A 14,387-nucleotide genomic window follows, 5' to 3' on the forward strand; every position below is an offset into this window, starting at 1 on the left:
TGTGTTTTTCTGGATGTATTGTATGTTCTAAGGAAAATTAAGGGGTTATCTTGTTAATTTGGATAGTTGTCTTTGTCTAGTCCCTACTGACTTGTGAGATAAATGGATTCTCCCTTTTAAGCGTCTGCTCTATCAAGTATGCTTGTTATAAATTTGTCCCATCAAAGAAATCACTAAAGTTCTCCGTGTCGACTCGCTCGCACTTTCTATAATCCCACAAGGAAATGGCAGCTAGCCTAAAGATTTCTAAGTACCTACCACTTGAGCAAGTTATGTTGGGTTGCAAGTTACCCCCTGACCATCTAGTCAACAGAATAATTCTAACTGAAAACTGTCATAATAAACGACGCTTTTAGCCCACGACTATAAATTAGATAGAGTTAGATAACCTAAAAAATAGGCCTTGGTGTGATAAGCCCTCCAAATTGTTAGATAAATCCTAATTTTTAGGTTATCTGTCTAAAATATAAATAAAACCCAGTTTTAAAATCAGACCAAGATTTTGTTCACAGTATTTATTTTAGTTTATTGAAATCAAAATATTTTGTATAATACAGGTTTCTTGAAAATTGGTTTACAAATTATTTTTTGTCTTCACCTTCATTTTCCTCATTTGTCTCCTCATCATCAAACACTTCATCAGATCCATAAGAAAAGGCTAATTGGTCAGTATCTTCAGGACCTGAAATTTTATTTCATGTAAAGTTATTTCAGGGATACAGTGTCAAATATTAGGGTAGTAAAGAAGATAGTACTGTATACTAACTATTTTCTTTACTACCCTAAAAAATCATTAAATTTATTCTAAATACTTTATTATAACTAAACATTTTAGCCTATGAGATACTTACATTTTAAGTTCTGGTGCAATTATAGATATAAGCTTGAATTATATATTAAAAGGTAATGTTACAACAAGCAGGATAGCCAAGAGGAGAGCTTAGGATTTTTCTCCCAGGCCTGGAGGCCATAGTAGTTCTTACCACTATAAATTAATGCTGTTTTTTACTAACAAAAAATAAAAATATTTAAGACAGGAGTCTGTTGTTATTGATAAAGAAACTTTTTCAAAAAAAAATGTGAAAAAGAATTACATAAAGGCAAAAGGACTTCTACCCTAGTAACAAGTATGAGGGTCAGCTGAAAAATAATTCACTCTCACATAATAAAAAAAGGCATGTAGATACATAAAATAAAATGTACTTTCAAGAATATGCATTTACTTCTCAATATAGTCACCATTTACAGCTATATCTCACGACAGTGAATCAGTTTTTCATCCTATCAATGAAGAATTTAGACAGTCTTTCCTTGAAGTGAAGGCTGCAGTGAGTTCATGGATCATCATCTATGGTGAAATGAATAATGGCCCTTAAACTCAGGAAGAAGTGAAAATCACAGGATGCCAAATCTGGTGAGTGTGGAGGGTGCAAAATAGGTTCGAATTTTAACTTTGCTACATATATTGTGCACTATCACAGAGACTCTTGCAAAGCATTATAATGTTGCAGGATTATCACTTTGTATGCTGTGTTTTAAGGTTTATATGCACTGCACAGAATTCAAGGTTGTCCCAGCTTCCAGATACTCTAATGTACTGTAAACTTGTTTGGCATTCCAGAATACTGGCAAAAGAATTATTGTTTGCTGAGGGTTGATCAATTTGCAATGCAGTATTCCATGATTTGCCTTTTTTCCTTCTGGATCATAATGATGCACTCAATTTTCTTTTCAATATTGTGATGGGAGATGAACATCATGATAGCATTTCATAGGTTGTTTGCAAAATTCTTTTCATTGTCATTTGTTCTCTTCTATGAGTTTGCACAGCACCCACTGCAAACAGATCTAATTGCTCAATCATATGACCTATTCATTCTTTCAATAAGCCTAGTTGGCAATGCAACAATCACTTTAATCAATTCATTTATGAGCGTTTGATGTTTCAGTCATAGAAACTAGACAACCATTGCAGGATTCATAATATTCATTTTACTAATTCCTGATGCAAAAAATTTCATTGCCTACCACAGTACAGGTAACCCCCGTATAACATGGTAGTTACGTTCCAAAAAATTGCCGTGTTATGCGAATCCATGTTATACAAAACAAAGAACTAATAATAAAAGGAGGGTTAGGTTCCAAAAATTAAAAATCATGCTAGTATATTTTCATAATTAAGATAAATATCTTCATTAAAATTTTTTTAAGTGATACATATTAATATAAATTAAACAATGTTTTCTTCATCATCACTAAAAACACTATTAATTAACCGAGAGCGTTTTCTTTTTGGCAAGTTATCCTTATCCTCTGAGTATTTTTCTGCATTATCTTCAGATCCATGCTTTACCTTTTGCAAAATGTATGTAATTTTAGATTGCTTGCTTCTAGTTAAAAGGTCTTTATAAATTTCCTTATATGGTGCTAAGCACTTATGAAGAATAAAGCAAGTATGGAATAAGGGAAAAACATTCGGCAACATCAGAAGCAGAAGCGTCGCGATCTGGCAACATTGAAACAAGTTTCGAGAAGGACCACGTGTATCGACAAGAAGAGAAAATTTACATACTTAAGTACTAATAGTTCATGAAAATAATAATTTTCATAAACTATTTATATTATTACTTAAGTATGTAAAAATTTATTACATTTCCTGTTGTACGAGGGTTTTACCCAATTCTCGAACTGTGTTAGAGTGAATCCGTGCTTATAGAAGTGCCGTGTTATACGGGGGTTACCTGTACTTTGATCAATAGTTTTATCACACCATAAGCAGCTTGTAAACTACAATGAATGCCACTAGAATTCACTCTTTTGGCTATTAAAAATTCAATCATTGCATGTTGTTTTAAACACATTGAGTCAAGTGTGCATGCTATATCAATGGCAATAGCTACTAATATAGGACAATTGAACAGAATTCAAGAAATCCTGGCATGTTTGTAGTGCATGAATATAGCTACCAGATGGCAACTAACACTGCTTCTTATGACATTTTCTTCTCGTGTTATGTGCAATTGTGCATTACTTTTCAGCTGACATTCATAGTTATTTTGAACATAAGGTAGATAACATGCATATGTTATCTACCTTAAGGTATGTTCTAAGTCTGGTACTTTTGAAACCGTGCTTGTAGTTATTAGTAGTAATTCAAACACAAATAATTATCGTATTTATCTTCAGGCACTTGGCAATACTCATCATCAAGTTTTATTCAGTCAAATTCAAACACAAATAATTATCGTATTTATCTTCAGGCACTTGGCAATACTCATCATCAAGTTTTATTCAGTTGATATGTTCTAAGTGTTCTTCACATACTTTGATATAGACTTTCATTTTTGTTGCCACTCTTCTATGGCAGTATGAATGCTTTCCATAGGAAAGGCAGCCTATTCTTGCAAAGGGGAGGTTGAGGCTTCTTTGGACCCTCAGCACTTATGAAATAATCTAAACTAAATTCTATATAAGGTCAAAGTTTAATGGGTTAAGACCCAGGTAATTTGGCCTCCTTCCTTCAAAATGAAATCAGGACTTGTTAAAATCAGTATGTTTTGGGACTGTGGGCCAGAGCTGAGTCTTTCTGAACAGTTAAGTTATGAATTTTGAACAGAATTCTATTCAAATAGATTCTCCAAGCAGTGGTAGAACAGTCTTGTAGTTTCTCACTTACTCTAACCCCTAAAACAAAGGTCTGCTTTTCCTTGATGATTGATCCATGCCCAGATCATCACATTTCTGGCTATTCAGGAGAATATTTTTCACTGATTTGGCATTGACATGGTCATTTTACTTGAAAAAATTTTTCCTCCAAGGTAAATATTAACATATGATGTGAAAAATACTCTCTTCAGATCTCTGCAAAAGGTAGTGATAGCAAATCAGCCTTTTCTTCTTTTGAGCCTGCATCAACATGTGATAAGCTTAAGATTTTAAAGCATGATACCTGAAGTTCTTTTTCAGTGCAGATGAAGAGAGATTCATATGTAAGGCCAACTTTGTCATCAGCAAAGAAAGATTTCTTCTTATTTGTCTCTTCAAAGCTTCAAGCATTTCTGGAGTTCTTTCATCCTCAAACTATTTCTTAGTCAGTTCTCAATACTCTGTTAGTTTCCTTGTACCTCTTAATAGTATGGTACACAAATTCTTTGTAACATTTCCAGGTTTTAGCAAATGGCAAATTTTATTCATTGCTTGAATAAAAAGTTGCTTGCTTTCTCTCTCTCTCTTCTTTTTGTAGTTAATCTCTGTTCTGTTTGCCATGAATAACCACATGAATAGAATTCAAAAAACATTCATAAAAACTTAATATGCTTTTTCTTTTGTCTAAATAGTTGATGATCTCTAGTTTTGATTCTATATATTTACAACATATTCCTTTTTAGGTGACATCACATGGATAACAAATAGTGTGTAAAAGCACTACCTCAGTGAAGGTATGCTTCCCTTCCATAACTTTCAAGTGTCTCATCTGCTGTCAGTCTTCTAGTTATTATTCTGTGAAAAATCTGCCAAAAGTCTCTTCAGCTAGTGTGGTCTGTCCTCTATATCCCTTGCTTTCTTTATGTTTGTCTGGTGTTCTATGTCACCAAGTCTATAGGCCTACTTCGTTGCAGACTTGGTGACATGGAAATAGGGCCAGCACACAAGTATCTGATGTCCCTAGGCAAAGAAAATTTAGGCATCTCTGTATAGTATATATATCATCACTATGAACATTTAAAAAACATTTACTAATTAACAATTCTTTTTTTTTGTTTATGAGTAAGGCTGTGAGATGTTCATGAAAGGTTTCCCGTTAGCTGAATAAGACAAACACCCAATAAAAAGGAAACATGCAGTAAAATTGAATTTGTGTGCGAGATACTTACATATAGGTTCAAATAATGGATCACAACTCTCAAAAACCCAATCATCAGTAGTACAATTATAAAATATGACAACACACCAAATCACAATAATACTAATCCATACAAAATTCAAGAATACTTCTTACAGAAAGAATTCCTTATCACTAACTTTTACAAATAATACAGTAGAGCCTCGAAAACTCGGTACTCCAGATAACTCGGCCACACCCTGGCAGGACAAAAAAATCCTTAGTTAATTAATTTTCATGATAAAGACAGCTTTATGCCTCAAAGTATTTTTCTGAGGTCTGTCTTATCAGGTAAATTACTGTATGCAGTGTATTCATTAATTTTCTTTTTCATGTAGTAAAGGCTCTATGCCTTCATAAAAGACGTACTTTTCCTTTGTTTATGGGTATTTGGGCAGTTTATTCTCTGTTGTATTCTCAAGTAAACAATACATACAAGTACAGTACAGTATTTTCTGAAGAAACACTCATACTTATTTTTTTTAATCCCATTCCTAGTAACCCGGCATTTTCACAAACTCGGCCACCCTTCGGTCCACATTAGGCCGAGTTTGAGGCTCTATTGTACTAATTTTACACTGAGAAAGTAAGATTGAAGATAGGGGTTAGAAGTAGCAAAGATGGTGGATAGGACAGAACAAAAATAGCCAGGTTTTGTGGACATCTTTCTGTTGTCATGATGGGCCACACGGAAACTTCTTGCACACAATTCATGCTTTTATCTTCTTTTCCTTGATCTCAGAAGGTTTTTACTTATATCCAAATTGTTTGTCACACATTTGACTCACAACTGGTCAAGTTGAATGCCAACTCCAACACACTGACTTCAGCCTGGGAATTTTGAAGTTTCAGTTCAAAGTTATGTTTTCACCTGTCTATTGAAACACTGGACACTAGATCATCCTCTCTCTTTGAGCACTGCCCAAAAAGTGACCTTCCTTTGCTTCATAAGACCTCAGGTAACTTCGTATTCATTACGCTGGTGATTCTAGGAAGTGGTTCTCGCCTCCAAGAAGGAAGAATTAAGAAGATCAGAAAGTTCTCAAAGGAACAAAGAATACGGAAAAATGTTTTCCTCTTTTTGTTCTTGTTTCAGACAATGTGGTGTACAGACACAGCTGGCACTTCTTGCTGATAAAACCACTCCTACATAGGAATGTCCATATATCATTTCCATGGCCTGGTTACTTGTCAGGAACTTTCTTTGTGTGGAAAAAATAATAGCCAGTAACAGTAAAATTCCAATAATATGAACTTGGTTTCAAGCATGACCTTAATTACACTGAATTTTATAACTGTACTGATAAGTTATAGTATGCAAATGTGTTGGATTTCTTTGTGATATAGCCCTTAATTTACTAAATTTGCACTCATTGACAAAGAAGGCATCATATGCATCAAGAAAGGAGCATTGGGATTAAATGAAACTACACTAGTATGAACATAATTGTGATGGTAATAAGTTACAATATCATAGCCCTCTTGTCTGATACATGCAGCAATACAGGCACTGTATGGTATTCTGTAACAAATTTGCCCACAGAAATTGAAATTACTGCTCTAGATTCTTCATATTCCTAAATGGCTGAAGCTAGCAGTATGATGAAGATATTCCTGGAAAACCCTATCCATGTGCATCTGAGTATTTTCTTGCTGAAAAATGGCTGTCCTGTCTTGAAAATGATGATGGTACAAGGAACTGACAACACAGCAGTAGGTTTAGGAAATCCTGTTATTTATAGTTTTTTTATTAATAAAATCTCTATACATGATAGATAAATATCATTTCAATCTACAAGTTTTGAACAGTTGATCTTTTCCCATTTACTTCTGGCTGGTAACTGAATATACGAAGTAGTAACATTCTTTTATTCACCACAAGGCTCAAAAACTACATTTTTCACTGCTCCATTATTTCTGAACTAGCAGACCCCGCCACGCCTTGTTGTGGCTCAAAATGTATCTATTATAAATATATAACACTTCCCCAGTGGGGGAAAATTTTTCGAAAAATCCCTTCTTAGTGTACATTCTGTTGACGTACTCTATTAAAACGCAATCAAAAACGGAAAAAACTGCATCTAAAATGGTATAAATAGAAGCAGAGTTCTTTACGGTAACCTTTTCCGTAAGGCTTACCGTAAAGAACTGTCCATCCCCCATGTTTAACGGAATAATATATAGCCTATGTCCACCCTGAAGTTCCATTCTAAATATTGGTGAAAGAATTTTTGAAATCGGATGAGTAGTTTCGGAGATTACCTGCTGCATACAAACTAACATACATACAAATATTACCTCTTTATAATATTAGTATAGATGATTGATTACTGTCAATAAGTCTATTTGACTTATTGATTGTCATGTTTGAATGGTTCATGTCATATTTAAAAATTTCTCATAAAATTAACTTAACACTTTTTTAGAATAATGGATAAGTAATAATTTAAGTTAATTTCTAATTGGTAAAAAACTGAAAAACAAAAGACAAAACAGAAATTTTGATTTAACTATCATCATGAAATGTTCTTTTTGCAGCAGAATTTCATTTTCCTAATTAAGTATTTTCAGAATTGTATACCTAAATTTAAATACATTGTAAATTTTTAAAAAGTATTTGTGCACAATAATATGACATTAGTTTAATTAAAAAATTGTCAGAAAAACACTTACTTTCTATATCACAACTGAATGATCTCTTAAATGGCAGTACTTCTGGCAACCATTCTCCAGTATCATAACAAGCCCGATAATCTTTTCGAGAGTTTGCATTCCCTTCTTTAGCTCGCCAACCAGGTTTGCAAACCATGATGCAAATCCTATAGAGGAAATAGTCTTTAGATGTATTCAACTAGATGATATGCTATAATTTTTGAAACACTTACAATATCTTTTCTTCAATATTACAACGTTGTTCATAATGTTTGTCAGGAGATGGATTGAAATCAATGCCACAGCGAGTGGCCCAGTCTGAAAAAAAATCCATCAGATATTAATTAGAAAATAAATAAGCTTTGTTTATTTTCTAATTAATATTTTAATATTGTATAAATTATTTTAAAATATTTACAGAAATACACATATTTATATAATGTATATAATACTAAATATTTTAAAATATTTGTCTATAATGCTTAAAATTGTTTTCTGGCCAGAAATCCTGAAAGGTATAACCAGGGCTGTGGAGTCGGAATTGAATGTGTTACTAAAGACGTGTTATTAATTAAAGACATACGGAGTGTTACTAAAGACTTTGCAAAAGTTCTGCTGGCTAGCATAAGTATAGTGGAAACTAGAAGTCAGAATATTTATGTACAGTACCTCTCGTCACTGGCAGAATCTACCTCTGAGATGTAACAGTAGTCAACCCTAAGGATGTGGTGTCTGTTCCCTACTGTTAAGTTGATCCAACTTTCTCTTATGCTGCAGGAGGAAGTCAAGGGAGCTTAAATTGAAATGAGTGAGGTTGTGTTGGGTCATGGTTTTGTTGACTTTGATGCTCCAAAGTCATCTGTCAGACTAGACATATGACAGACTTGTCATTAAAGTCACCTCCAATGAGGATAGGTTTGTCTCTGTGTGTGTTGAGATGGCATAGATCATCTTTGGCCATCTCAATGTCTGTGTCTGGTATTTAGCTGGAACATATGTAAAAATAAGCAATTATTTATTGTGACATGGTCACAATGCAAGGCTACAATTTTCAATAATATTTGTAATTTATTTAATTTAAAATATATGCTCTCCATCTCAAATTAGTACTGTAGTGTCTTACTCCTATACATCATACTTTGGCACCACTCCATTGCTAACGGAAGTCATTAACTAACTACTTTCAGGAGGAAAAATTTTTGAATCGAATAACACCACTTCGGGATTATATCGGAAGTTTATATATAATTAATTGGAGCCTACCGCCCCTAAACCTTCCATATCCGGTCTTGAATTTCTAACATAGTTCTCGAGATAAGGAAAGATAGACAGACAGTGGGAATTTATAGGTCTATAATTTTTCAAATAGACGCCCAACGAGTGTTGTTATATGTTATACAGACAGTGCTTATTGTAATATATGTTGATGATTTAAATAAACAGAAAATGTAATCGTGCAGGTGCCAAGGTGCCAACACGTAAAAAAGGGTTGAAGAAAGGGTGTGGAAAAAACGGAGTGAGAGTGCACCTACACGATTACATTTTGTGTTTATTTAAATCATCAACATATATTACAGTTATGTATTCGGGTGGCGACGTTTTTTATTCCTAATGATTATATCGGCCTCGGCGGTTCTTGTTGGTCACGACCCATGAACGTCTAGTCATCAAATCTGATTCTCTCGTCATCTCTAGCGTTCGGTACTCGGAGAATAACGTCGACGGGCAAATTTACATTTCTGTACATTAATCAATATGATCTTATAGCTGACTGTTAGAGTGGTGTATTACTCCTATCATCTGTTTGTTTTTATGTATTTTGGCAATGGAGTACTTATGAGAAAGTGTTGTAGGCAATCTTGTGTCTTCTCCTGTCAGGTAGTGAATTGCTAGCCTTTGAAGTTTATGCAGCATCGTTAACGACAATTGTTTTCTTTCAAAAATTGCAAGGTCGATGTTTCTGGCCGGTCATTTGAGTCTTGTACTCTACCTCCGTTCTGTCGCTTTTGCGAATGTAACTTTACACAAGGAGTCACGCGGCACCTTCTGTAAAGGTGCAGCGCGGTTGCTTGTTTCGGCGGCATCTGCTGCATTTTCAAAATTTGTTTTCGGGTTCACCCGTGCCGACGGCACACTTTACTGGAGTTAAGGGTAAGGAAGACAAATAATTTTAAGTTCCGAATATATTTCATCATTTGAAAGACATCGCGTAGGCATTTTTTAATTTAGGAACAAACTACAAGACTGAATAAATAAATAGTAACAACAATAAACGCAAAAAAGAGAAACTTACGGAGCGCTTCTTTTAGTCACGTGTACTAAATTACAAGCCTTCATTGGCTGCGAATGGCAGAATGCATTGACTCACCAAAAAAATAAAACCCGAACCAGCGGAATTAATGTTTTCTGCATTAGTAATAAGCATAACCGTCGGAGTTAATGCTTTTCGCCGTCAAAAACTCTCGGTATTTAATTAATAACCCTATCAAAAAACGACTACACGGGATGACGTAGAAGTGCCGTTCAAAAACCGTAAAAATAAAATTTTTGATAATTTGGAGTTAATGCCTTCCGCCTTTTACGTCACCCATTTTTTCGTAGTAGTTTCTTTCGTCGTTTTAAACACGCGTGCAATTTTCAAATTCCAAACATTTCAAGCAAAAAACATATTTTTTCTTTTAATGAAGTTTAACTATCGAAGACTTTACCATGATTTTTTTAATTCCCCGAGAATAAGCATCATCGTCCACTCATTCCGAAAATCTCGTTTTTTCATAAATAATTTAAACACTAAAAACTAGCCAAAAACGACGTAACGTTTCCTCTTTTGCATTTTAAAGTCAGAAATCTTAACGAGTGTTAGAAAAAAAGATACTTGATTAAAAAAGTATCTATTTTGCTTAGGAACCGCACCATGCCATGAGGGAAAATTCTTCAAATTCGATAACCCGGAAACGAAAAATTCTCTTTAAAATTTGATGGTTCCCGGGTACTGGGCGAGCTTTTTTGCCCGCCGAGGACCAATGTACTCCGTAACCATAGGTACACTAGGTAGTAAAATAATACGCGCTAACGATACCCAAACCGGTAAATGTCCTCCTCTTCCATTGGCCTACTTTAGTCACCAATGTCGGATTAATTGGCGTGGCGTAATAGCTCGTGACGTGAAAATAAAACCACGTCGACCCAACTCCTGCGGATAAACGGTCCTTACTGTCGTCGTTGCTACTGCAATTATTTTGATTCTTGTTAGGAATTTGTCGTAAAAGACATATTTTTCGGAGGCGACGGCCCATCTGCTTTCTCCGGCAAGAATTTTGCAGTAATTTACGCGCTTTGTATAATTAAACTTGGATATCGTTTAGGCTTAAGCAGTAATTCGGCCAGAAAATTGTTACGAGGCAGTAAGACGACTAATGGAATACGAGACACCGATTTACGAAATGCGCCGTTTTACGTCGGCAACCGCAGCCAATGCTACTTTTTGAACTATTTTTCTTGAGAAATGGATCGTCGTCTGTCGTTAAACTTGCGGAAAATTCGTTTCGATCGTTAATCGCCGACTTAGTCGTAAAAAGCGGGGATCTATCGTAATTATTTTTAAATTCATAAAGAAACAATTATATTGGTAAAACGAATTAACCCTGCTATTATTTAAGTAAGAATTAACATCTATACCTGGAATTTTTTGCTCCCTTTTGGCCAATCTGGAAAAGAAGAGTCGCACGTTTTTACGGCCGTATCTTGAAATTTTAAAATCAAGAATTCGTCGGAGTTATATAACCGGGCCTACCTGAACGACAGACAGAGGGGAAGACAGGACAAAATGCAAATTGCAAGAAAATGCAGCTTCATCTTCGACTCTTGTCCAAAAACAAATTCTTTGGCGATCTGCAATGTCCGGTATTTTAATTAAAATTAAAAACACGATTACCGAAAAAGAAACGGAACCACTTCCCTTGCAGATAAAAGCTAACGTAGACTGGTTATCGGTAGCTTATTAGCTTATCGGCAACGCTTATTAAACGATTTCCACTTAACGCCGTTCCCGATAAATCATTTTTAATCTCGACGCAAACAAATGGCTAATTAAAGCCCTTTGAAATTTATCTTCATTACTTCGGGGGTCTTTTTTGCTTTTTGTCTGAAAGCATTTTCTCAATTATTATCAACCTAATTATAATTAAATAAAACCTTAAACCACGCTTGGCACGTCGAAAAATGACTCAACGGAAGATGTTATTTTCCCCATTTGTTTTCACCGTGGTGAAAATAATCACTCTAAGACAATCAAATTTCTTAAAAAAAGAATATAAATTTCGGTAATAGTCGATGGATGAGTATTTATATTTTAACTGCGTTAAAAAGCATTTTTTAGAATCGTCGATAAAAATTTAGTCTTAACTTTATAATTTCGATAGTAAATTCCTTTCTGCGGTTCTAACGCGACTAAAACCATTTTTAAGTTTACTTAGAATTTTATATTAATATATCTGTGCAATCGAAGCGTGTCTTTAAATCCTCCAAAATTAAAATGTCTTCTCTCGTAATTTCTACCAGTTTTTCTTTTAATTCGGATAAATTCGTAAACTCGCTTCCGTTTGTTTCATTTTTCGATGTTATATGACTTGGAAAAAAAAGGCTAAACATCAAAAAGTGACTTTAATCATCGGCTTAGGATTTCAATAGGATTCTAATCGTCTTGATGGAAGATTAAATTTGCAAAAACGTTTTGTCTTGTATTTGTCGAGTTAACGTTTGAAGCACTAGCACGCATTTGACAGGGGTAGTATTTGTTACTTGCTCTAACTGATAATGTATATTGATTGTCTGTTCGTTCATTTAAGGAAAAGTTTGTACCCAGAGTAGTTCTTTATTTGGCTTTAAAAATTTACATAAAATCAAACCGATTCCCCCGTAGGGCTGAGATCTTTTCCGGAAAGCAACGCTTTGAACCGTATGAATTATTTTAATTAAGGGATAATATTCATTCGTGTAATCGTTAACGAATATTATCGCTGACGGCTCCTAACCAGTTTTCCTTCATTATATATTACTCTAATTCCTCTTTTTACTTTTCCGGTTGTTATATATAAGAAGGAAAGTATGGCCAGTCAAAAAAAGACCCCTGCAAGATTTTTACATTTCTTTTGGACTTGGGACACCTCGAAACATCGAGAAATGCAAAAAATTGTGGAAGTAATTCTGCATGTATGGATGGATGTTAGTGTGAATGTGAGCGTGGCACGATTTTGTTCAAGCTTAATAGCTTTTTGTAGAAAAATTTCTGAAATTTTGCAGGGAGGTTTCTGTATTAGGAGATGATCGATGCTATTAAATTTTGGTGATTAAAGGTCGAGGGGGTGGAGAGAGAAAGGCGGGGGTATATATCTGGTAGGGTCGGACTTAATGACAATTTTACTGGTTATTATTAGCATTTACTATTCTTTTATAATACCCATCCCTACCCTCAAAATTACGTTTTTTGCCATTTTATAATATAGTAGTTAAAAAATAAAATTTTTTTTCAAAATATTTATAAAAGATGGCGCCACAAAATGCTGCTGGATTTTAAGTGTTATTAAACTTTTTTCCAGACCGTGTATTTCGTGTACGATTACTTCATTTTTAAAAATGAAGTAATCGTACACGAAATACGGCGGTATCTCGGTACTCAAACACAAATTCTGGAAAAAAAGAGTCGTTCTGTACTCGACCGAACAAATGCCACCCACTAGAACAAATCATCGATTAGTAACATATTTTTATTTCGTTTTAATCATAAAAACTGTTTATGATAAAAATGAAAAATACGAAAACGTTTCCCATACTTTCGATGAAGATGGACAAAAAAGCCGAGAAGACGACGACCCTTTGTAAAAAGAAAAAGGCCCCGACTTAAGTAAAATTAATATTAACGCGTAATACAATATTTTTAATTGCGATTGTTAATTAATTATCGAATGTTTTAATAAACATATTTCTCTTATCAAAAGTATACAATTCTTTTTCGTTGCTAACTTCTGAAACGTAAGCCTAACCTAAATTAGCCGTTTGTTTCCTATGGCACGGATTGGCGTAACAGCACTTTTTCGGAACGTAACTACCGTGTTATACGAGGGATACCGGTAAATATAGAAAAACTCTACCGTTTGTATTAATAATGTATAAGATGAAAAAAAAACGATTTAATTATCCCAGAATTTGCTTCTTATCAGAGATCCTATTTTTACTATGTTTCTACACGGATATCGAGTTCCTCATTCTAAACGTCCGGCATTATTGTTAATTAGACAACCCTTAATAAACACGAACGAAGCATGATTATTGCCCAATTTAATCTGAAAGTCAATTTGTATTTATTTTTAACAAGAGAAGAAAAATACATTTTGAAATCGTCGGACCAGACAAAACTAAAAAGGCACCGAGCCAGATGAATTTTCTTTTAAGGGTGGGCTTTATTATTTAAAACGACCTCACTGGATACACACACGATCCTCTTTTATCTCCCCATCCCCTCGACCTTTTAAACCATCAAAATTTAATACCATAAATTCCCCTAAAAACAAATCCCCTTGCAAAATTTCAAATTTTCGACAAAAAGCACAGGAGTTATTAAGCTTTAAAGGTGCTAAACAAAATCGTGCTCACACACACAAACATATATCCGTACTGTACATGTGAGAAACTCCGAAATTTTTTTTTGATTTCTCGACGTTTCAAGTTCCCGAATCCAAAAATGTAAAAATTTTTTGGTCGTTTTTGGCCGATGCCTTACTTCCCGTTATATATAACAGGAAAGTAAAAATCGAAAAACTGTCTCAAAATCGGACAAAACGTTTAACCCGTCGTT

The 14,387-nt window shown here is 34.3% G+C and overlaps 1 protein-coding gene across 2 annotated transcripts; it reads right to left on the reverse strand.

Moving 5' to 3' along the window:
- Positions 1–208: 208 nt before the first annotated feature.
- On the reverse strand, positions 209–14,124 carry LOC111624627. Of its 2 annotated transcripts, XR_002756609.1 has the most exons (6): positions 11,328–14,124; positions 11,213–11,241; positions 7,768–7,852; positions 7,556–7,701; positions 852–1,008; positions 209–682 (listed from the first exon to the last, which is right to left on the reverse strand). XR_002756609.1 is itself a non-coding variant. In XM_023367532.1 (5 exons), the coding sequence occupies exons 1-5, from the start codon at positions 11,387–11,389 to the stop codon at positions 582–584; spliced, it is 423 nt and encodes a 140-aa protein (XP_023223300.1). In that variant the 5' UTR covers positions 11,390–12,103; the 3' UTR covers positions 209–581. The 2 variants fall into 2 exon arrangements, 1 of the variants encoding a protein (XP_023223300.1); XM_023367532.1 differs by lacking the exon at positions 852–1,008 and having other exon boundaries at positions 11,328–12,103.
- Positions 14,125–14,387: the final 263 nt, after the last annotated feature.

Source organism: Centruroides sculpturatus, unplaced genomic scaffold (genome assembly GCF_000671375.1).
Source record: "Centruroides sculpturatus isolate CEXI.00-Female unplaced genomic scaffold, Cexi_2.0 scaffold56, whole genome shotgun sequence".
Taxonomy (NCBI): Eukaryota; Metazoa; Arthropoda; class Arachnida; order Scorpiones; family Buthidae; genus Centruroides; species Centruroides sculpturatus.

Bases quoted from the DNA above. Each gene is read 5' to 3' on its own strand.
- LOC111624627 (XM_023367532.1), bottom strand. From the start codon at position 11,389: ATGAAGCTGCATTTTCTTGCAATTTGCATTTTGTCCTGTCTTCCCCTC. The intron at 7,853-11,212 runs GTATAGATGTTA...ATTTTTTTTCAG, and splicing joins AAGGGAGCAAAAAATTCCAG to ACTGGGCCACTCGCTGTGGC. The intron at 683-7,555 runs GTAAGTGTTTTT...ATAAAATTTCAG, and splicing joins ATTCAGTTGTGATATAGAAA to GTCCTGAAGATACTGACCAA.